Source organism: Vombatus ursinus, unplaced genomic scaffold, assembly GCF_900497805.2.
Source record: "Vombatus ursinus unplaced genomic scaffold, bare-nosed wombat genome assembly UNPS02014801.1, whole genome shotgun sequence".
Lineage (NCBI taxonomy): Eukaryota > Metazoa > Chordata > Mammalia > Diprotodontia > Vombatidae > Vombatus > Vombatus ursinus.
This window is the reverse complement of record NW_020954579.1, coordinates 5634100-5656698: the sequence shown is the minus strand read 5'-3', so window position 1 is coordinate 5656698 and position 22599 is coordinate 5634100. Positions and strand designations below refer to the sequence as shown.

Genomic DNA, 22599 nt, shown 5'->3' with positions numbered 1-22599 from the left:
ACTCGGCATCAGGTCATATAAGTCTTTCCAGGTTTTCTGAAGTCCACCTGCTTATCATTTCTTAACATTTTATTTTTTTAATAACACCTTAAATTCACTTATTGTTGTCAGATGTGATCATGCCATTTTAAGTTTCTACTTTTGTTTACTCATAACTGCAATATGGTTATAACATGTCACTAACAGCAACTAATAGGCTTGTTACACCATAGTATAAATTATGTTGCATTTCTGTTGTGTTTATAACTACCTTAACATTCAGGCTGTGCCTTTATTTTCTTTAGACACTTTAAACCCCCAAAACCAAACATTACCATGCTGGTGCCCTTCTTCCCATTCACTTGGTAATGCCTTCAGTTCCTCACCATGATATCCTGAATCGTTTGCCATCTGGTTTTCATCTTCAGTTACAGACCAACTAATCATGCAATCCCATGGCCTTTTTTCAATTCTTACCCTCCTTGATCTCTCAGCAGTACCTAACATTGTTCACTAGCCCCTTCTTGCATTCCCTTTCATATGTAAACTTCTGAGACTCTGTACTCTTCCAGTTCTCCCCTGTTTTTAACCACTCCTTCCATCTCTTATTAGCTGCTCATTCCTCTCCCTTAAAATGGACATTCCCAAAAGTTCTGCCCTTACCCTACTACATTGGTACCCTCAGTCTTTTGACTTCCACCATTACCCTATACATAGTGACTCTCCAATCTATGGCTCCAGGCCTGGCTTCTCTGAGCTTCAGACTTACATGTCAGACTGTTTAGAGGATGGATGATTCTATACCTGGATATATCGCTGGCACATTAGGTTCTGTGCTTCTAAAACCAAGCTTATCTTTCCAGAAATTCCCGCTCTTCCTCCTGACTTATTTCTGTCTGTGATACTATTATTCATTTAATTTCCTATGTTCAAAAATCTTGGGTTCAGTCAATAACATTGATTAAGCAATTCTATGTGCCAGGCACTGTGTTAAGTGCTGGGGATACAAAAAGAGGCAAAAAAAGCCAGTCCCTGCCATTAAGGAGTTCACATTCTAATGAGGAAGGCAAACTAGGTACAAACAGCCTCTATGTTGGAAAAGTAGGATATCATTAACAGAGGGAAGGCACTAGAATTAAAAGGGATTGAGAAAGGCTTCCTGTAGAAGGCAGAATTTTAGTTGGGACTTGAAGGAAGTCAGGTAAACCAGTAAGAAGAGATGAGGAGGGAGAACATTCCAATCAGGGAGACAATCAGAATGCCTAGAGCCAAGATGGAGCAATCTCATTCGTGGAAGAGTGGTAATCATCAATTACCAGTGATGCTGCAATCATATATTATCATTACAACTTTCCTGGATCAATAGTCTTCTTATAAGTGTTTAACACAATAGCTAATATTTATATAGTGCTTACTAAAAGTGAGGTTCTGGATTAAGGGCTTTACACTTACTCATTTGATAGTCACAACAACTGTGGAAATGAGATGCTATTATTAGCCCCATTTTATAGATGAGCAAACTGAGGCAAAAAGATTAAGTGACTTGCCCAGTTAGTGTTTGAGTTCAGATTTGAAGTCAGGTTTCCCTGACTCCAGATCAAATACTTTATCCACTGTACCACCTAGCTGCCTAGGAATCTAGACTCGTTCATCTCAAAAGAATTTTAAAAGGAAGTTGGCTTAAATTGCTACTGTAGGCAAAAGTTAAAAAAAAAAATTCCTGATTAGAAGGCTTGGAAGTAATCACCTAAAGGATGCTGTGGAATCTCCTTTCCGAAGAATTCCTAGGGAAGAAAGAATATAAATTCCTCCCAGGTGTATACCCTCTAGTGTTTGCAAACAATTTCACAGATAATATCTCTTTTGACCTCCACAGTAACCCTGAGAAGCAGACAACAGGTGGATAGTATCCTTGTTTTATAAAATAATAAACTAAGGCTTGGCAAGGTTCTGTGACAGCTAGTAAATGGCAGGGAAAAAAAAGTTTAAAGCAGTTTTTGTCAAATATTTTCAGTCCACTTTGGCCAGAGGCAAAATCCCCCCTGTATCACCTATTCCAACCACTTTCACTAGCCATTCACTAGCCATTTCACTCAATCCTTTACAATTCATTCTACAATGAGTGCCTACCATGTACCCATCCTGTTAGGTGCTGGGGAAGATGCAAAGTTTAGATCCCATGTGGTCTGTACCCTAATGGAACTTAGAGAGGGAAAAGTTTTTTTTTGTTTTGTTTTTTTTAGGCAATTGGGGTTAAGTGACTTGCCCAGGGTCACATAGCTAGTAAGTGTCAAGTGTTTGGTCTGAGGCTGGATTTGAACTCGGGTCCTCCTGACTTCAGGGCTGGTGCTCTATCCACTGCGCCACCTAGCTGCTCCCTGGGAAAGATTGTTTTTGACTCGGAGTGGGGGCAGGGATCAAGGCCAGGGAAAGCTTCCTGGAGGAAGTGGTATTTGAACTTCCAAAAATAGCTAGGAGTACTACCAACCAAAGGCATCTCTAGGCATAAAGGGGATACTGTGACCAAAGGCACAAGCTCAGAATTGCAGCATCTGTACAGGGGAAACAAGTAGTTCAGACTAGCTGAAGCAAGAGAGTTTGGGAATGGAGCCCCATGAAATTTGGCTAGAAAAGTCAAGAAAGCAGCATAGCAGATTGTGGCCAGGAAAGTCACTGGAACTCAGGTGATGGGTAAAGAGGGAGCCAGCCATTCAATCAAGTATTTTTTAATTTTATTTTTTCAATATCAAGCATTTTTTCTTTCAACTCCTCCCCTTCTGTCCCCAAAAACAAAGCAAAATGAAACCCTTATAACTAATGTGTGGAATTAAGCTAAACAAATTCCCATATTGACCATGTCCAAAGATATGTTTCATTCTGCATCACCTCTGTCAGAAGGCCACATTCTTCATCATCTGGCATCTGGAATCACAGTTGATCAATGTGTTGCTGAGTTCTTAAATCTTTCAAAGTTGTCCCTTCTCACAGTGTTTCAACGAGTATTTATTAATCACCTAGACACTGGGCTAGGTGCTGGGGTTGCAGTTACCAGGAATGAAACAATCCCTCTTCAAAATGAGCTGAGGGATGCTATGGCCAAATCCGCATCCAAAAGAGTCAGATTCTATGATTTAGAAGAAGAGAAAGTGGAGGTGGGAACTCTTTAAGAGGCAGAAGTTCAAGTGTGTGCTAATGAAGACTTTACTAAGATGGTGGCATTGGGAATGATGAGAAGTAGGAGTAATGGACAAAGATTTCAGTGAGGCAAATGTCAACTCGGTTTAAGTAAAAAACTTTTTAAGAATTAGAGCCGTCCACTGTTGATGTGTTGGTTGCTTTTGCTAAACTGCATTTCTCTCTCTCTCTCTCTCTCTCTCTCTCTCTCTCTCTCTTTTTAAGTATTCCAGGAGATGGCTTACTGGGTAGGAGAAGGGGGAAGAATCTATAGGGAAATGAAGGAGATGCAAAAACAAATGATATAAATAAAATAAAAAGTGCACAGCAGAGAACAAAAGAAAACCAACAAGGAAGCAGAAAAAAAAACTGGGCTGCTTTAAAAAACAATGTGTAATATTTATTATTTAGGTTTTCTTGAAATAGTATTTATTGTTTTATATTGAATCCTCTCTTATGTCTGCTGTGCACATGGCATTGTTTTTCCTTTTCTCATTTTTTTATTTAAGCATAAAATTAAAAAAATTACCAAAAAAAGAAAACACACACACACACACACAAAAAAAAAAACACAGAACTGGGTGTGCCTGCCATCACTCAGCCCAGGGGGAACCCCTTGTGGTCTCATTTCCTTAGTCGCTTAATTTAAAAAAAAGAAAAAAAAGCAAATTATATTAATAAAGCTTTTCAAATTTCTTTTAGAAAAGAATTAGAGCTACCCAAATAAGAATAAGTTGGTTCAGGAGATATTCAATTCCCCATTTCTGGATATCTGCAAAGGTAACTTTATTTGAGGGAGGGGCAGATATTGTAGAGGGAACTTCTCCATAGGCAAGAATTACGCTATAGATGACCTCTAATGTCCTTACCAGCATTGAGATTCTTTGGATGCAAAAGACATTTCCGAGGTGTAATTAACAGGACTTGGTAACTGATTGGTTCTGCAAGGTGAGGAAAATCAGAGCCTCAAGGACTTGAACCCAGGCTGACTGGTGGTTCTATTGATAAATAACAAAATTTTTAAAAAGGGCAAAATTGACATAAAAGATGAACTCCATTTTGGACATGTTAAGTTTGAGGTACTAGAGGGACATTCAGATGGAGTTGATCTACAAGCACTTAAAGATGGGAGTCTGTGACACCGTGATGAGCTAGCTATTAAGGGAGGTTGCAGGTTCTGTCAGAGGTTAAGTCCAATCTTGAATGGTGTGGTCCTGCATTAGAGGAATGCAATGGAAAGGCATTAATTAAGCATTTCCTATGTGTTAAGCACTATGCTAAGGGCTGGAGTTACAAATAGAAAAGATTCTGCTTTCAAGGAACTCAATATTCTGATTGAGGGAGACAGATAAAAGGCAGGGTCATGATTATGTTTAGTTCATGGAAGATGAGATCAGGCAATATTTAGGCAAGGAAAGTAACAGGGCAGATGGCAAGGCTCAGAGGGTCTTAGGGAGTAAGGCAGAGCAGATGATTAGTCACCTACCAAGAGGATAGTGAGATTAGGGTCAATAAAATGGGATTCCAGGGCAGCTAGATGGCCTGGTGGATAGAGCAAGGGGCCTGGAGTCAGGAAGACTCATCCGCCTGAGTTCAAATCTGGCCTCAGACACTAGCTGTGTGACCCTGGGCAAGTCATTTAACCTTGTTTGCCTCAATTTTCTCATCTGTAAAATGAATTAGGGAAGGAAATGTCAAACCACTCCAATATCTCAGCCAAGAAAACCCAAATGAGGTCACAAAGAGTCAGGCACAGCTGAAACAACTGAATAACAACAAAAAATGGGATTGTGGGATATTGTTAGCCAAGGAAAGATCTAGGGGTCAACATTCAGCTGTCAGTGGGCATCCCTTGTCTGGGAGGTTGTAAGTTGGGCAATGAAGGTTGTTTGGGGAAGGGAAACAAGGTGAATTGGATGACTTCTCAGCTTGAGAGTCAAGTTTCTTTGAATGACCAAGATCTGACTTCTGAGGTCATGCTTGATGACAAATTGAAGGTTTCAGAGGGAACACAGGAAGAATACACATGCTCAAGTTATGTTTCTCTCTCCCTTTTCTTCATTTTTTGACATCGTGGCAACATTAGCTCATTTGGATAGTGCATTTTGGATAGCTCGTTTGGATAGTGCAAAGTGCTTTTATCTATGAGATAGTATTTTCCCCACTTTATAGATCAGAAAACTAAGGAACAGAGAGGTTAAATGACTTGTCCAAATTCATACATAAGTGTCAGGGCCAAGATGTGAACTTAGGTCCCCCGACTCCAATAGCAGTGCTATTTCAACTTCACCATCTTTAAAAGGATCAAATGTGTAGGTTTCCGCAATATCACCTATCCCAGAAAGGAAAATGAGGAGCAGAGGGATGAGGCTCTCTCAGATGGAAAAATCTAATACAGAGAAAATGGCAAAGTCAGCTGCAGTCATGAATTGGAACCCAGAAGTCCTGCTTCTGGGCCTATTGCTTTCTTCTGGAAAGGGTCAGGAATCAGTGTAAATAAACCAGCTTGATACAGGACGTCATCTCCGCAGAAGCTCACGTCCTCCTGCCCTTTCTTAACATTCTTCTCCTTCTGCTTCCTCTTTCTTTCCCCCCTCTCTTCTTCCTTCTTCTTTCTTCCTTTTGTCCCCACTTCCCTCTCCAACACTTTCTCTTCTCTCTTTCCTTCTCTCTTTCCTTTAACAGTACTGATGCTTCCAGTTTTCTCCCATCCCCCCCAAGCATATATCTCAGACCTCCTACCTCCCCCTCAATTTCCTGTTCTGCTCAGTGGAGTGACATCCTGAGCCAGACCCTCTGCATTAAAAAAGGGGGGGTGGGGAGAGAAAAGCCACCACAACCTGCCAGATCTGATCTCTGATATGATGTGGCAGATGGCAGAATCAAAATGAGGCAGCAGCAGGCCCTATCGGAGGCCTGGAAAAAAGGTGAATGGAAAATGGGGTGTTATTTCCCTGGGCTCTGCAGCTCTATCCCCATTCCTACCCCTAATTACACAAACAAGTAACTTGCTTCCTCCGAGAGAATGTGACATTGCCTAATGCAATTTTTAAAAAAGGAATTCTTTACCCCTTTTCTCTTTCATCTATCCTTTTACCTGGGTTTCTCTCCATCTCTCTTCTCAGCCCTCTTCAAGATATTTGGTTGAAAGGTATCCGTAAGAATGATTATTTTTATATTATGGTGATGATGATGATGATGATGATGATACAAGTTTATCTGTCACTGTAAGGTTTGCAGAGTGCTTTCTTCACAACACTGTCAGCCCCATTTTACAAATGAGGGACACTGAGGCTTAGTGAGATTAAGTCACTTATATATGGCTACAAGTAGATGTCAGAACCTGCATTCAAAACCATATCCCCTGACTTTGTGTAGCACTATTTCTTTTTAAATTGTTTTTCAGTGAACAAACATTTATTTTCTCTTCCCCAACACCTCCTGCACTCCTGAAAAGAAAAGCAAAAAGCCCTTGTAACAAATATGCATAGTCTAACGAAACAAAATTCTACATTGGCCACGTCCAGTCTTTCCACTATATCTGAGTGGATTGAACCCAACAAGCAGGATCAGTCAACAAGCATTTTCTGAGTTACTTGCAAAGAGATGTTCCCAGACAGGAAGGGGAACAGCTTTCACAAGTGAGCCCCAGGCTGCTCTCCCTAAGGGTTTTCTGATCCTCTAATAGGCTTAAATTCCAAATCTGTTCAGGTGGTGGCCTGCTTTCCCTGCTGCCAGGAATGAAAGAAAGTCTTTCCCTTAATTCACAGAGATGGGGTCTTTGAGTTGCTGAATATGGGCATCATCTACTTCCTGGGGTATCTAGCTTGGCAGCCTGGCCTCTATGACTGGATTAGGGGTTCCTTGAGACAGAATTTCTAGAGTTTGTAATCACCAGTTATAGTTTTTTTTATAGGTTTAATTTATCTGCTTCTCCTTGAGTTCTAGGTAAGTCTAGGTGGTACAGTGAACAGAGTGCTGGGCCCAAGTTCAAATCTGGCCTCAGACCCTCACTATCTCTGTGACCCTGGGTAAGTCACTTAACCCTGTTTATCTCAGTTTCCTCATCTGAAAAATGAGCTGGAGAAAGAAATGGCATACCACTCCAGTATCCTTGCCAAGAAAGCCCAAATGAGGTCACGAAGAGTTGGACATGACTGAAAAATGACTAAACAACAATGACCAAAAAAACCCAAAACAACACAACAACCTATTTTATATCGTATTTCAGCTGTTCAGGACCTAGTACTAGGTATGAGGAAGAAAGAGAACAAAGAAGCAATGAAAGACATGGCCTTCATTCCTGTAGAGTATGATCAGGGAGAAGAGACACTGTCCATGGATTGAAGTTTCCAGTGAGAGAGAGGGGGAGTCTGCCCCAAAGGAGATTCTTGTGTATTGGGGGAGACAGTCCCTGCCCTTAGGGATGTCTTACTGTGTTGGGAGAGATGTAGTTCCTGTCATCAAAGGAAAGACAGAGCCCCCATCCAGCATGATAAAGGAGTCCTAACACCTCCCCCCCTCCCCAGTCAGGACTGTCTGCCCTGATAATGCTCTTCTTGGTGGAGCTGGGATCTCCCTCTCTTACCAATCACCTTACTTCAGTTGGGAGTTTCAAAGCCATGTGGTTGCAGGTCTTAATTAAAGGGTCTTAATTAAATTAGGATCCCATCTGGCTGGGATGAGCCAGGCCTTTAATGAGGATCTTATGTCAGCTACACTGGAAAGTGGATGGGGACCTAGTTGAGCAGAGGCTGAGTTCTGGGGCCAGAGTTATTTCAAATGGGAATGGCAAGAAGACTGTGGGTGATAATGAATGCATCTGAGCCTTCTGTGGCTATGTAGGAAGCAGGATTGGATGACCCCAGCCCAGAGATGGAGGTGAAGGGTATGAAATATATGAGGAGAGTATTATACTTTTCAAAGCAGTCTCACTTTTAAAAAAAATGTCATCACAATAAACTTGAGGTATTTGATAGGCATAAACTTTGTTTTACAGATGGGGAGACTGAGGCCCAAAGGCAGAAAGTGGTTGACTCAAGGTGTCACATGAGGACAGAATCAGTAACAGAATCTGCTTTTTTAGTCAGCCACACTGGAAGTGAAGCTCAAGATATTAGAAACCCATTGCAGGAAGCAAAGAGATTGGCTCTTCCTTTTACCCAGAGCAGTTTCCAAACCAGTCCTCCTGGCCAACCATCTGGGGGGAAAAGAAACCTATTTGGCTGCCTCTGTGGCCCGGGAGGTGCCGGATTCTCCTTGCCTTAGGCTGTCTGGCTAGGTGCCACCTGGAAAGGAAAAAACAGAGAACCCTCACTCTCCTTCCACCATCCCCAAGCTCGAATTTGGGATCTATATTCTGCCAAGAAACAAGATCCTCCTCTCCAAGCCCCCTCACATGCCACTTCCCTCCAGGGGCCAGTCCCTTCCAACAGACAAATCCCCAGGCCTACATTCCCAGCCATTTGTGGGAGCTGAGATAGGACAACTCAGTGTTCCACCACCTTGGAACAAGTGAGGGTAAAGGCAGCTGCTGATCCCCTGGTGACTTTGGAGTAGTTAGTAAATGCCTCCCCAATTTCTCCAAGCTCAGGCTTTATGGGGTTGGGGGAAGCATCCATATTGCTGTGTATCATCCCCTTGCCTATCCCTACACACACGCACATACACACACAGTCACACACGTAGACACACACAGAGAGTCACCAGCTCTGCTGGCAATACCACAGGACTTGAAGTCTTCGGAAGTGACATTTCTCTTCTCCCACTCCCAACCTCGACATTGGATTATCTCCCAATCTGGAACAACTAGATCATTCTGTACCCCTACTTCCTTCTTCATCACCCTCCCCCCACCACGTGAACACTGTGACCCAGATGTCCAAGCATCACGATCCTTCTCCCCCAGCCAAGCTGCCCACCCACCCACCATTCATCTCTCTAAGAGCCAGGGTCCACGTCATAGAGAGGAAACCTCACCACAGGAGCTGTGCCACAAGCCCAGGTCACTGATGCTTCTCACTAGAGAGAACGGATGTGGGTGACTCAGTTTCCGCTTGCTCATCCACAGAAAGAATGGAATGAAGGAGGGAAGACAGCTAGCTCCACAGTCATTTCTCCCTTTACTTTTACCAAGAGGGACCATCAGTGATTGGCATTCAAACAGTTTTCACATCATACAGCCCTCTTAATATCCCACAGAACAACAAGGACTCACACAGTTACAGATTGGGAAACTGAGGCCCAGAGACATGATGTCATTTGTGTGAGGTCACACAGCAAGGGAAGGGCAGATCTGTAGCTCCAGGTCTTCCTCTCCACACCCACCCCAGAAATTACTTTGTATATATTGTGCATTGACTTACCTGTGTATATGTTGTTTCTCCTTATAGAATGTAAGCTCCTAGAGGGCAGGGACTATTTTGTTTTTGTCTTTGTGTTCCCAATGCCTTACACATAGAAGGCCCTTAATAAATGGTTATTGAATGAATGAATGTTCTGACAGGTAGTCTAGGGGTTCTTGCTATTAGAACTGGGCTTGATCATACAAAACATGGTCCCCACATCCAGGCAGAAGAATTTCCCACCTCCTGGGAGCTCCCACTGGCTGTCCCAGCCAACAGGGAGCACTCAGTCTCAGACACACATATGTAAAGAGGACAGGTAACTAAGCCTATAGGACCATGTACCCGCACCATGGCAAGGCAATAAGGCTAAGTGGGAAGAAGGAGAATAATCAATAGACAGTTGGGTTAGGCTGAAGAAAGAACTTTCAGTGGGGGTGGGAGGGAGGGGGAGGTATGAAGGAACAAGATCATTCCAGAGAGATATACTCTCCTGAATAGAGAAAAGGGAGTGAGGGCTAGAAAGCCTCAAGCACAGAGGAAAAGAGCTTAGGCTTCCCAGCCATCACCTCTCCAGGTGTAGAGACTCCTACCTGGCATCCTAAAGGGGGAGGGTTTTGAAGGGAGTAGTCCACTGTCCTGTATGGAAGCAGAGGAATTGGCAATTTCTATCAACAAGGATTGAAGTTTGACACAATATTGGGGGTGGGAAAGAAGAAATATGGTCAAGAAATTGAATGAGTAGGTTGAATAGGATCCTAGATTTGAAGCTGGAAGGATTTCTTTCAATCACCTCTATAGAAGAGGAAACTGAGGCCCAGGAAAATTAAGTGACTTGCCCAAGCTCCTACAGGTGGTTGGCATCAGAGGCAGGATTTGAACTCAGATCCTCTGATTCCAGAACCAGGGCTCTTTCTGCTGGACCATATGGAACAACAAGAGGCAGGCTGAGAATGAACATTTTTGGCCTTGTTGGAAGAGGAGAGGTGGGCAGGAGGGAAGAGCATCAGGGGGTGTGAAATGAAGCAATTAGAATGCAAGAACCCCCTGCATGGTGAGCACTTGTCGGGCATGCAAGGCCCTGGGTGTACAGCTGCTGGCAGCAGCTGGATCTCTGCAGGTTTGAGGAGCAGGATGAGGGTCAAGGAGAACAAGTAAAGTATAATTCATTTTTCAGGTTGGGTCTCAGGGAGATGGTGGGGGTGGGGGGTTGCCTCCAAAGATGGGAGAGGAAAAGCAAATGGATTACCATCACTGACCATCTCCACCCTCCCTCACCCTAACACCCCATCCCCTGATTCCAGTCCACAGGCAATATCCTGGTTGCCTCTGAATGGAGTGTATGCTTGGCCAAATGCCAGGGTCCTCTTCATCTCACCTAACCAGGAAAAATAATGTTGTCAACTCACATTAGCATTGTGAAGGATAGTGGGGTGTCCTGATGTCTGAATCCTCCGGACACCTGTTAAAGGAGCTATGGCCTGGGCTGGGTTTAGGGTGGCTCCCTACAACTTCTCTTTCCCATGTTGACCCCAGAAGCACCTCCCTCATTGCTTTGGGGCCAGGGGTCAGAAGGCTGATGGGCAGCACTGGTTGCCTAGTAACCACTCTCTTCCAGACCCCACTCTCTCATCTGCTGCTGACAGGCGGTACTGGGTGGTTGGCTTCCTCCAGGTCTCCCCTCACCGCCTGTTCCTTTGTTGACACATCCTTCGATTTCATACATCTCCTTTCAGAGAAAATCTGATGGCACAAGCTCTCATGACTGCCTCTTAACTCCATAAGGCATCGATAGTTGCCTCCTTTGGGGAGTGTGGGAGTAGTGGTGGGGGCAGGCAGAAGCAATAATAGTAATAATACAAAAATCATGGAATAGTACATTCTCCATTTCAAAAGCACTTAGAAGTACAGATTTTCTAGAAATGTAATGTCCAGATCTAGAAGCCCTTCAGAGCATCATCTCACATTACAGATGAAGAAATCATGAAAATTTCAAAATAAAAGGAAGCAACCTATCCAAGGTCACATGGCAATTCAGTGACAAAACTCAGACCAGAAGCCAGATTTCTTTCCATGAGTCTACCTTCCCTTCCCTCTGTCACACTACCTGAGGACTGCTTTTCTAAGCTTCCAGGAGAGGAGAAAGGAACAGCACAAATTTCTCTTGATCTAATTGATCATATAGCTATGCCAAATATCCTCAAAACAGCTCAGTGATCCTCGATTAGTAATTCCTCTCCTTATCTGCACAACACTGACTCTTGGAAGGATAGGAAGAATGAAAGAGGAATCCTGGAGCCTGCAGCTGGCCACCACTAAACTCTGGTCAGGAGCTCTTTAGCTCTGGGCTCCGAGACCAGAAATGCTGAGATGGAACAATTAGGGATAAGGAAAGGATGTGGGGATGGAGCATGGGTAAAGCAAATGTCATTTCTCTCATTTACACAACTAAGATTCCCAAGTCCTGGGAATGCTTTATTCTCTGTTCCAAAAACATGATTCTGCAAACAGAAGTCAACATTCAAAGTAATTTTACAAGACATCCCCTTGCCCTCCCTTTCATCCCACCATAACCCTCCCCCCCCATACAGACACCACAGAACATCTGAAACAGAGACCCAGTGCCCTCTGTCTCATTCAGTCTTGCTTCTTCTGAAGTAACTGGCAACCCCTTAGAGCCATCTGGGGGTGGAGGAAGCAAAGGTTGCAGAGGGGATTCAGGTGTTCTGTCTTCCCTCCCAAGCTTACTCCTTTGGGGAAACATACCCAATACAGAAGGGGGAGACTTAGGAGGCATGGGGAGTGGGGCAGAGAAGAAGAGTTCATTAACAGTGCAATGTTAGAATGTCTTTCCATCTGTTCCCGGTGAACCTTTTGCTGGGATTAGAAGACTCTCCTCCCACACTCTCACAAAGCCTATCCCACCAGAGTATGCCTCCCAACATTATATGAGAGTGGGATGTAGGCTCCCCTTAGAGATCCTTATTAGCATGAGAGAGTGGCTCTTAAAGATGAAGGATATGGCAGGGAGGGTCCTCCATTAACTGAGATCTTGATGATTGATGGTTATCCCTCCCACTTCACTCTACTGACCTTCAAGGACTAGGTGCTGACAATTCTCAACCACTAAGATGGGTGTTTGTTCTAATCCAAATTCATCTCCAGTGTTTCCACCCAGGCTGTTAGAAATGCCCTTCTCCTGACTGCAAACTTTCCTGAGCCCTTCCAACTTGGTATTTTCTCTGAAGATATTCACCACCCCATATCTGTCTCTTCTTGAGTACAGTGGCCAAGGAACTAAGGTTCTAGGTGCCTCTACATCATTTGATCCCTAGAGATATTTGACTCTAGATCTTTGCCGGAGGCTTCTCTAACCCACTCCCCTCAGAACCCTAGAACTCAATGTCTACCCACAACTCAGTCTCCTGTGAGGCTCAGTTACCTAGAACCTATCCCTTCTCAATTTCACATGTTTAAGGTTACTCAATAGTTCCCACTACAAAGCTTTCTTCCCTTTCCTTCTCCCTTGACTTTACTCTGATCATACCCCACAATTTTGCTTTCACTTTCTCTTCCTGCCTGGAAATCCAGTCTCTTTCCCACCCTGTGCCCCCTAGGTCTCCTCTTCCTCTGGTGGTACGGTCCCCTTCGGCCCCTGGTGGAGGGAGGGAAGGTCCCTGAAGGTCCTCCCCTCTACCCACCCAGGGCATCACCCAGAAGGATAGTAGGGGGCATCACTATGGTAGTTGTAGTCTGGGCACACCTTCTGGACCAGCCGATAGTCTGTGCTGTAAAAGGCGATATAGATACAGATGACCTTGAAGGGCTTGGAGCAGTTCCAGGTAGCTGAGCTCTGTGTGTGGTCCCGCGAGCAGGTTTTGGCAGGGTCATGAGTGCAGAGTGAGGTCCGCCGGCCCCGATCCACCTTCTCCCACTCCACCCGGCAATTGAAACTCTTGGATGCTTTGGCTTCGATGAAGATCTGCTGCTCTTGGTGGAACTCCACAGCCTTGCTGGGGGGCACTAGGCTGACTGAGATGTTCCCTTGGCCAGTGGCATTATGTTGGAAGTGGACACTGAAGGTACCATTGCCATGGTCCACAATCTTCCCTGTAACCAGTAGATTCAGTGCCACTGTCTTGATGTTGGAATAGAAGTCGCCCCAGCCAAATATTTTTTTCAGTTTGGCAGGAGATGCAGCGCTATGGTGGGTATGGGCAGGGGGCTGCCCTGGATCCCCCCATGACTCTCCTGGTGGGGCCAGCAGCCCAAGGAGTGTGGAGCTGGTCTGACGGGACTTAGGGGAGAGATGTCCCCGTTTCCGAGGCACCCGGGACCGAGGTTGTCCCTCAGCATCATCATGTTCAGGGTCATCAGAGCCATGGGGGGAATCATCTTGGCCACAGATGACCTGGGGAGTTGGGAAGAGAGAAAGGTGAGAGTCCTGTCCATAGCAAACCTAGGTGGCCAAGTTCTTGCTAACTCCTCCTCTTCCTCATTACTGACATAATCTCTGGTTCCTTTGGTCCCTCTCTTCCTTGAAAACATAGCTTAAGTGCCAATCTTCTACATGAAGCCTTTCTTGAGACCCCCAAAAGCTAGTGTCCTCCCCTTCCAAGCTATCTTGTATTTAACTACTTCACATATATTAGTTTTGGTTTTAGGCTTTGTATATACTATATACATTTTATACTATGCATATACTTCATATGTACTTCTTGTCTCCCCCATCAGATTGTAAGTGCCTTTGAAGCAGAGGTTGTTTACTTCTTTGTACTTGTATCTTCATTGCCTAGCACAGTGCCTGGTGCAGAGTAGGCACAATAAACTGCTTGTTGATTGGTTAACCGGACAAAGGAGCGCCCCTTCCTCCCACTTTAAACTTGTATCATATGCAGAACATCTTCTGCCTTGAGCTGAAAGTTGCCCTTGCTTGATTCTTATTTTCTTCTCCCTCCTCACGTCCCCAATTCCCTATCCCTCTGTGGTAGAGAGAACACTGAACCTGGAGTCAGAAGAGATCTGGGTTTGAATTCCAACTGGGACACTTACTGAGCAATGTGACCAGAAACAAATCATTTACTTTCCCTAAGCTTGTTTCTCCATCAATAAAACAGAAATAATGATACTTACATTATCAAATTCAATAGTTTAATGTAAGAAAGCCCTTTGTAAGTCTCAAAACCGTATATGTGAGGTTTTGCCACTATTATCATTGTCGTCATCATCATTAGGCCTTCAATTTTGGTGTTCTTCCTCCTGAAATTTTACTAGTATAGAAGTAGTACAGCCCCAGCTTGAGAGAATATGTTCAACCTATATCAGGAGATCCTACTTGGAAACTGAAGCCTAGACATAAAAAGGGCAGACAATAGAATATCAACATGGACCAAACCACAGAGAGTTTGTATCCATGACTGGGAAGGTTTATGTGTATGTTTTATATACGTACACGTATATAATGCAAAAATAAAAATATATACACACATATAAAAGATACACACAGTCTACATATAGAGGTATCTATATATCTATATCTATTTGTATGTGAGGGGGGAAGAGAAAGAGAGAGAGAGAGAGAGAGAGAGAGAGAGAGAGAGAGAGAGAGAGAGCTCCCAAGACAGAGTTGAGCTACAGAATGCCAATTTTCCCTTTCCCTTGACTAATTTTTCTGGAGGAGAGAGGGAGGGAAAGGGTGCTGCTAGGAAAGGATGTCCAAGCATATGGACAACCTGAGGGAATCTAACCCATGCACAGTAGCCTGAAGGTAACACAGTATGTGTGCAAGGGTATTTTTGTAAATGTGTCTGTTGGACTTGCATGTCTGTTTCCGGATGTTGACTTAGGTCCACTGTACGGCATATGGGAAATGCTGGACAGCTCCCTGACTCTAACTTGGAAAAGATCAGTGTTAAAAGGGTTATTTAGTGATAAGGAGACAGATATCCTTACCTTTCTGAAGGGCTCTACTGATCCCTTTGAAATACCTTTCCTTCTTCCTGCCAGTGTCAGAGACTGTGTATCCATTTCCATATCATTAGCACAGTGCCTGGCACATACTAGGTACTTAATAAATGGCTATTGATTGACTGTATTCCCCCTGACAGGTGAGCCTCCTGGACCTGAGGATAAGGGAGGAAAGGACATGGGTCCTGGAGGGAGGCTAAATGTTAGGAGTCATAGATCCAGATGTGTATAGGAGGGGATGGAGGTGTGTGGAGTAGAGATGAAGGCCACAGGTGGCTGGCTGGCTGAGAAGAGAGGGTTGTTTTATGTAGGGTGGGGGCAGGGTAGGATTAGTTGATGTGGCACAGGGCCAAAAGTGTGTATCTGGGGTTCGGGCTTCCACGTGAGATTTAAGGAGTGGTGTAGAGGCGTTGGGAAAGAAAAGGTGACCTGGGAAGGGGGGGGGTCAGGTCGGGGCTGGAGAACAAGTGTAAGAGAAGACTCCGGTTGCCCAGCCAGGGGTTGGGTCAGAAACACAGAAGTGGCGGTTGTGGGGGAGAAGCCCAGGAGTTTGGGGAGGGGGACCGGTTTCCGTGGCGATGGGCGGAAAGCAGGGAAAAGGGAACAGGGAATCAGGGAGCTCCGCTCAGCTGCCGAGAGAGCCCGGGGCGGGGAGCCGGCTGCCAGGGTCCTGTGGGGCTTGGGCTGCGCGCAGCCGAGAGAAGAGAGGAAAACAACAGGCGGAGAGGAAGGGAGGGAGCGAAGGAGAGAGAGAGGCAGGGAGGTGGGGGCCGGACCCTCTCCAGATCTGACTCCGCGCTGGGGGACCCCAGAACCTGGGAGGAGTGGTAGAGGGGACGGCCCTCGAGCCAGAATACGATCAACGAGTTCTTTCCTCCCATCCATCTACAGTTATTCCCGGAGGGCTAAGATCAGTTGCGGGGGCGGGGGTGGAGGGGGTGAACACAGGCTAACATCCTTTGGTCTGTCCCATAAGAGAGGGTTCCATAACCCTTTAGGACTTGTCCTCCCCCTCTATTCCCCACTCCTCTCTCTCACCCGGGAGTAACTGTGGGAGGGACGTGCCACCCAATCCTCTGGGTCCATTAACCCTTTCTTGCACAATTCTTTGCACCAGCCCCAAGACTCTTTCTCTTCTCCCGGTCCAGCCTCGGGAAGTTGCGAGGTGGGGGTGGGAGAGAAAGTTTCGGTCCTCGGAATCTTCCCGCGTTCCTCCCCCACTCCTTCACTCCTAGGGACCCAGGGCCCTTTCCTCCCAGCTCCCCGAGGGCTACTCACCAGATAAAGGCTGCCCTGCACCAGGAACACGAAGCAGCAGCGAGTGAGCTGCATCTTCCTTCCCCCCTTTCTCTTAGGGTACCACCCTGCCCCCTTCACCTGCCCCTCTCTTTTAGGCTCACAGTTCCATTCTCTGGCTCCCTGTGGGAAGCGCCCCTCCCACTTCCAGCTGTCTACGCTGGGCCCCGCCCCCTGCCTTAGTCCAGCTGTGCGGCCGCCCTCTCCCTCTCTTGCAGCTGTTCGAGGTGCTAGCCCACCACCCCACCCCTAAGTCCCAGCTGTGCGTTCTGAGCTCCTTTCTGGATCCAGCTGCGCGACCGCTCCTTGGTTCCAGATGTGCGTCTTGCGCGCCTCTCGGCTCCAGTGGCAGTGGCGCCGCCGCCCTTGGGCCCCCCTGCTTTCTTCCAGATGTGCGTTGGACTGGCTCGCACCCCCTCTTTCCTGCAGCCCTAATTCCAGAGGTGAACCTACCCCTATCCTGGCAGCCCACCCCGCCTCGGCTTGGCGCGCCCCCTGGTGTACGTGCCCCCCTCACTATCTGCCCACTCCTCCCGGAGCCCTCCCGTTCTGCTCCAGGCTATAGCGCGGGCCCAGACTGGAGCGCTCCCGCCGCCCAGCCGGCTCCCTCTCTCCTTGTCCCTCCCTCTCTCCCTCCCACCGGCAGCGGCGGAGGCAGCAGGTACAGTGAGTCGAGCCGGCACCTCCGGAGTTAACTCCTCCCCTGCCGGCCCATAGGCCAGGGGACCCAGGACGTCCTCTCCTCCCAACCAGAAGGAGCCAGGATTTGGGGCTAAGGAACAGCTCCTGGACAGTACTCAGGACTTCAATGGACTTGTGACCTTCCTCATTCAGGCCCCCTGGATTTGGGTTTTCTAGGAAGACAGCAGATTCAGAAATCCATCCCCAGCCATCTCTAGAAGAGGCATCATAGATTAGACTGCTTCAGAGCTGGGAAAACCTGAGTTCAGATCTGTATCTGACATTCACTGGCTGTATGACCCTGGGTCAGAGATGTCAAACACGCCACCAAGTGGGACCCACTACACTCCCCAGTGCCTCCTTACCAGATTGAGAAATATTTAACAAAATAAATAGAATTGCAATAAAACATGGAGAATATTCATATTTGTTTTCCTGACTCAATAAGTGACTCTCCAGAATTCTTATGTGTAGTTTGGTGGCTTCCATTTCTATTTGAGTTGGACACAGACTGGTCTAGGCAACTTTAAGACCAGGTGCTGACCTGTCTTGGCAGAGGGACTTTGTTCACCTAGGAGTCCCTATACTAATGAAATCAAGTCCCTAACTCCAAAGAGGAGGGTGAGATATGGAAGGGAAGGGTGGTTCTGCTGCTAAATGAGGCTTCCTTAAACCCATCCCTTATGGAAAGACCATCATTCTGTAGCTGAACTGGGGCCTCTTTAAAACCATCAAAAGTGTCTCATCCTTAAAGATCCTTCAGAGAGGAAAGATACTTTCCCCTTCTCATTTCTTTTCCATATTCTCTCTCTTCCAGAAGTCTAGGCTAAGTCTCTCCTGCTGCCCCTTTGGCCAGTTTTTCTCTCCTACTTTGGACACAACTTTCCCTCTGACTCAGAGCTAGTCACTTCATTACACTTCAGTCTTCTCAAATACCCCCAGGTTGGGGACATTTACCATCTTTTCTGGCCCTCTTTGGCCTGTATTCTCATCCAACCCCTTTCTAAAGGTTTCTCTGGAACTGGGGCTGAGGACAAGACCCTAATCATTGGATGCAGGTATCCTCTCATGTTCATCTCATTACCTTCAAAAGGGCTTTGCATGTGGTAGGTGCTCAATTTGAGTTTATTGATTGAATTGTGGCTGATAGGTCAGTACTAATGACCCCAGGCTTCCTGGGAGTGTGGTTGGATGAGGGAGGGGCATGGGATTGGAGGCTGGACAGACTTCCAGCAGTTCCTTTTTCTTTATTCTTTTGCTGCTTCTTGCTTCCTGTGACTCAGTCACCCAAGTCTAGACGTCAGAGTCCCTTTGGTTTTCAACAGCTTCAACAGCGTTGCCTCTCAGAAGACCTCTAAAAGAAAATTAAAAGGGAGAATAAAATGAAGGCAAACATAAGTACTTTAAAATCCATCTAAATAAGGGCTGAAAGGGCTTTACCTCATACACTTACTAGCTTCACAACTCTGGATGAGTCATTTAACTTCTCTGGGCCTCAGTTTCCTCATCTGTAAAATGAAGAGGTTGGACGTCATGGCCTCAAAGGTTCCTTTCAGGTCTCAATCTATGATCCTATGATTGCTCTCTGATCAGGAATTACCTTCACTTAATCCTTATCCATGTTCTTTGAGGGAAACTTGTATCATGTGAGGGGTGGGAGTGGGGGTGGGGGTGGGGGTGGAAGGTTCCTATAGTATTGTTGTAGTCTTGGAAGGTAGGAGATATCACCCTCTAACCTCTGAGGTCTGATGTAAGTCTCAAAATTTTAAGTCCATCTCCCCAAACTGAGAAGGGGGCCCCTCCTCAGAAGGGATTAGAAAGCCCTTTCTCAGCTTTGGCCTGTGGGTTCTGTGCTTTGTGTATCGTCCAAGGCCAAGGTTTTATCACAGGATGGCTTCCCCTTGCTCCAGCCCCCAGCCACCTCCCCCACCATCTGTCAGTCTGTGTGTGCACAGGGAATGCAGATGAATCTTAATATCAGCTTGAGCTAGTGTAATGAGCAAGACAAAAAAAAAAGTGTTTTAGGATGCACTGCCAAGCCCCAATTTTTATTATTATTATTATTATTATTATTATTACACCACAGTCTTGGATGATCAGGACCACAGCTCCCTGGGGAGAAATGCTGGGTTAGGGGGAGAGTTGGAGATATTTATTTAAACAGTGACCCTCCAAAAGCCATAAGAAGAAACAGAGACATTCCAGACGAAGGTGGCCATTGAGGATGTCTGAGAGGAAGGCTGCAGTTGGGGCAGCTGATAGAGGCAACTCAGCAGGATTTGCAGTTGTGCCTAATAGAGGGTCATTTTTAAGGCCAGACAGAGAGAAAGAAGCTTTGCTCATTTACCGCCTCACCCAAGGGATCTCTTCCTTCCTAGAATAGTGCAAAGAGTTCTACATTTGGAGTCAAAAGACTAGGGTTCAAGCCCCAGCTCTGCTATTCCCTAGATGTGTGACCTTAGGCAAAATGCTTCCATCCTCTGAGTCATGGTGTTTCTATCCTGTAATAATGATCCCTTCTCCTCTCCACGAATATATACCCATCACTTGGTTTAGTGACTCCTCTGTCTTTCTCTCTCTCTCTCTCTCTCTCTCTCTCTCTCTCCACACACACACACACACACATACATCTTAATTTCACAGCATCCCCTTCTCCCAAAGAACTCTCCCTTGTAATAAGAATAATAGTCATAGCTGGCATTTACATAGTACTTTTGAGGTTTGTAAAGCATTTTTTTCATTCAACAAGCATTTATTAATTTTTTTAAATTAATTTAAAACACAGATGAACAGAAATTTATTTTCTCTCCATCCCACCCCTGCCTCACTGGGGGAAAAAAGAAAAATAGAAGATCCTTTTAACAAATATGCATAGTCAAGAAAAGCAATTCCCTCCCTGGCCATGGCAAATAGATAGACAGACAGATAGATAGTTACACACATGCACACACACATGTGCACCCATGCATGCACACACACACATATATGTAATATGTTTCATTCTGTACCCTGAGTCCATCAACTTTCTACCAAGATGTAGATTTCATGCTTCATCACTGGTCCTCTGGAATCATGGATGATCAATGAGTTGATCAGAGTCCTTTTAGCTTTCCAGTATTGTTATTATTGTATAAGTTGTTCTCTTAGCTCTGCTCATTTCACGTAAAGCATTTTTAACTAGCTGTGTGACCCTGGGCAAGTCACTTAACCTTGTTTGCCTCAGTTTCCTCATCTGTAAAATGAGCTGGAGAAGGAAATGGCAAACTACTCCAGTATCTCTGCCAAGAAAACCCTAAATAGGGTCATGAAGAGTTGAACACAACTGAAATGACTGAAGAACAACAAAAAGCATTTTTTAAAACATATATTATCTTTTTTGATCCTCATAACAAGCCTCTTACGTAGGTATTAATATTATCTCTATTTTGCAGTAGAGAAAATTGATGCTGAAAAAGATAAGATGACTTTCCCAGAGTTACACAGCTAGTAGTGTATCTGAGGGAGGATTTGAACTCAGATCTTCCTGGCTCCAAGTCCAACATTCTACTCATGAGCTGTGTAAGCAAGGACCAAAATATTGGACATGTCTAAGGAGGTTTGCCTCATTCTTCACCTGTAGTCCACCACCTCTCCTCTCTGATGAGAAGAGGGAAGTATTTTTCACTGAATCCTGTGGTGGTGAGCCCCTCCTTCCCCACTTCCATGAAGCTTTACCAAACTAACTTCACATCCTGGCATCTATCTTTTGCTTTAAATCCCCTCAGCATTGTGGATATAGGTTGGTTGGACACTTGCTTTACAATCTTGCCCCAACTTATCTTTCCTGACTTCATTACGTGTCTTTACCAACTCTACCTTCCAGTCAGGTTTCTGGGAAAGAAGGAGAGGGAGAGAATTCAGAAAGGGGTAGAACTCTGAAGAAGAAATCTGGGAAGACCCACCCAAAAGTAAGTAAGGGAGAAGTTTTGCCATGTAATAATGACAGCTTGTTGTTGAGTCATTTTTCAGTTGTGTCTGACTCTTCATGACTCCATTTGGGGTTTTCTTGGCAAAGATACTGGAGTGGTTTGCCATTTCCTTCTCTAGCTCATTTTGCAGATGAAGAAATTGAGACAAACAGGGTTAAGTGACTTGCCCAGGGTCACTAGCTAGTATTTAGTGCCTGTTATGTGCCAGGCACTGTGCTAAGGGCTTTACAAACAATAATTCTGGGAGGGAGGTGTTTTCTTAATCTTCACTTTATGGATGAGGAAACAGAGGTTAAGTGATTTGCCCCAGGTCACACAGCTAGTAAGTTTCTGAGGACAGATTTGAACTCAGGTGTTCTTGATTCCAGACCTGGTGCTGCATTTACTGAGTCACATAGCTTATCTATTAGCTACCATTCTACTACTTCACAATTCTGAAAAGGAAATGGCATATATTTTGGCGTTTGGGATAAGGCAGATTTCTTTGAGGTGATAAGCAATGCTGTGCATGATCCCAGCACTTTTAGAAAGTCAGAGTCTTTTGCTGATAATAGAATAAATAATTTTACTTGCTTCCCCTGCCTGGGCTTCAGTTCCTCATCTAAGTAATGAGGAGTAAGACTAGCTGATCTCTTACATCTCCTTCAGCTCTGGCTTCTATTTTATTTTCTCCTATCCTAAAACTACAGACACGAGGTTTGAAAAAGTCTTGAGAAATCATCTTATATCCCTGCACATAGACCTTGTCTTCCATGTGGTACTTTCCCTTGGCTTGAAAGGCTCCCAGGAAGGGGGATGCTAGAGTCATCCACCCTAGTATTTCCCCAATGCATTCCTATCAGGAAATGTTTCTACCCATCCAGACTCAAAGCAACCTTCGGCAATTTTGTTCAATCATAGATAAGAAGGTCATAGTCCCATAAATTTCAAGCTGGAAGTTCACAGAACTTTAGAGATCATCTAGGTCAGGGGCTCTTTTTCTGTTATGGACCCCATTGGCAGTTTGGGGAAAGCTTTTGGACCCTCTCTCAGATTAATGCTTTTAAATGCATAAAGTAAAATATGTAGAATTACAAAGGAAACCAATTATATTAAAATAAAGATATAATTATTTTCCCCATCCAAGTTCATGGACCTCCTGAAATCTATCCATGGAATCCATACCCCAGATTAAAAACCAGTGATCTAAT

General features: G+C 45.1%; 2 protein-coding genes across 2 annotated transcripts; both read right to left on the bottom strand.

Annotated features, from left to right (window-relative positions):
- Positions 1-12059: 12059 nt before the first annotated feature.
- Positions 12060-16905, bottom strand: NXPH3 (neurexophilin 3). The gene is made up of 2 exons (XM_027873093.1): positions 16743-16905; positions 12060-13908 (listed from the first exon to the last, which is right to left on the bottom strand). Exons 1-2 carry the CDS (start codon positions 16794-16796, stop codon positions 13207-13209), a joined length of 756 nt encoding a protein of 251 aa, XP_027728894.1. The 5' UTR covers positions 16797-16905; the 3' UTR covers positions 12060-13206.
- LOC114050987 (zyxin-like) lies at positions 15081-16802 on the bottom strand. Its single transcript, XM_027873094.1, has one exon. The coding sequence runs from the start codon at positions 16347-16349 to the stop codon at positions 15768-15770; it is 582 nt and encodes a 193-aa protein (XP_027728895.1). The 5' UTR covers positions 16350-16802; the 3' UTR covers positions 15081-15767.
- Positions 16906-22599: the final 5694 nt, after the last annotated feature.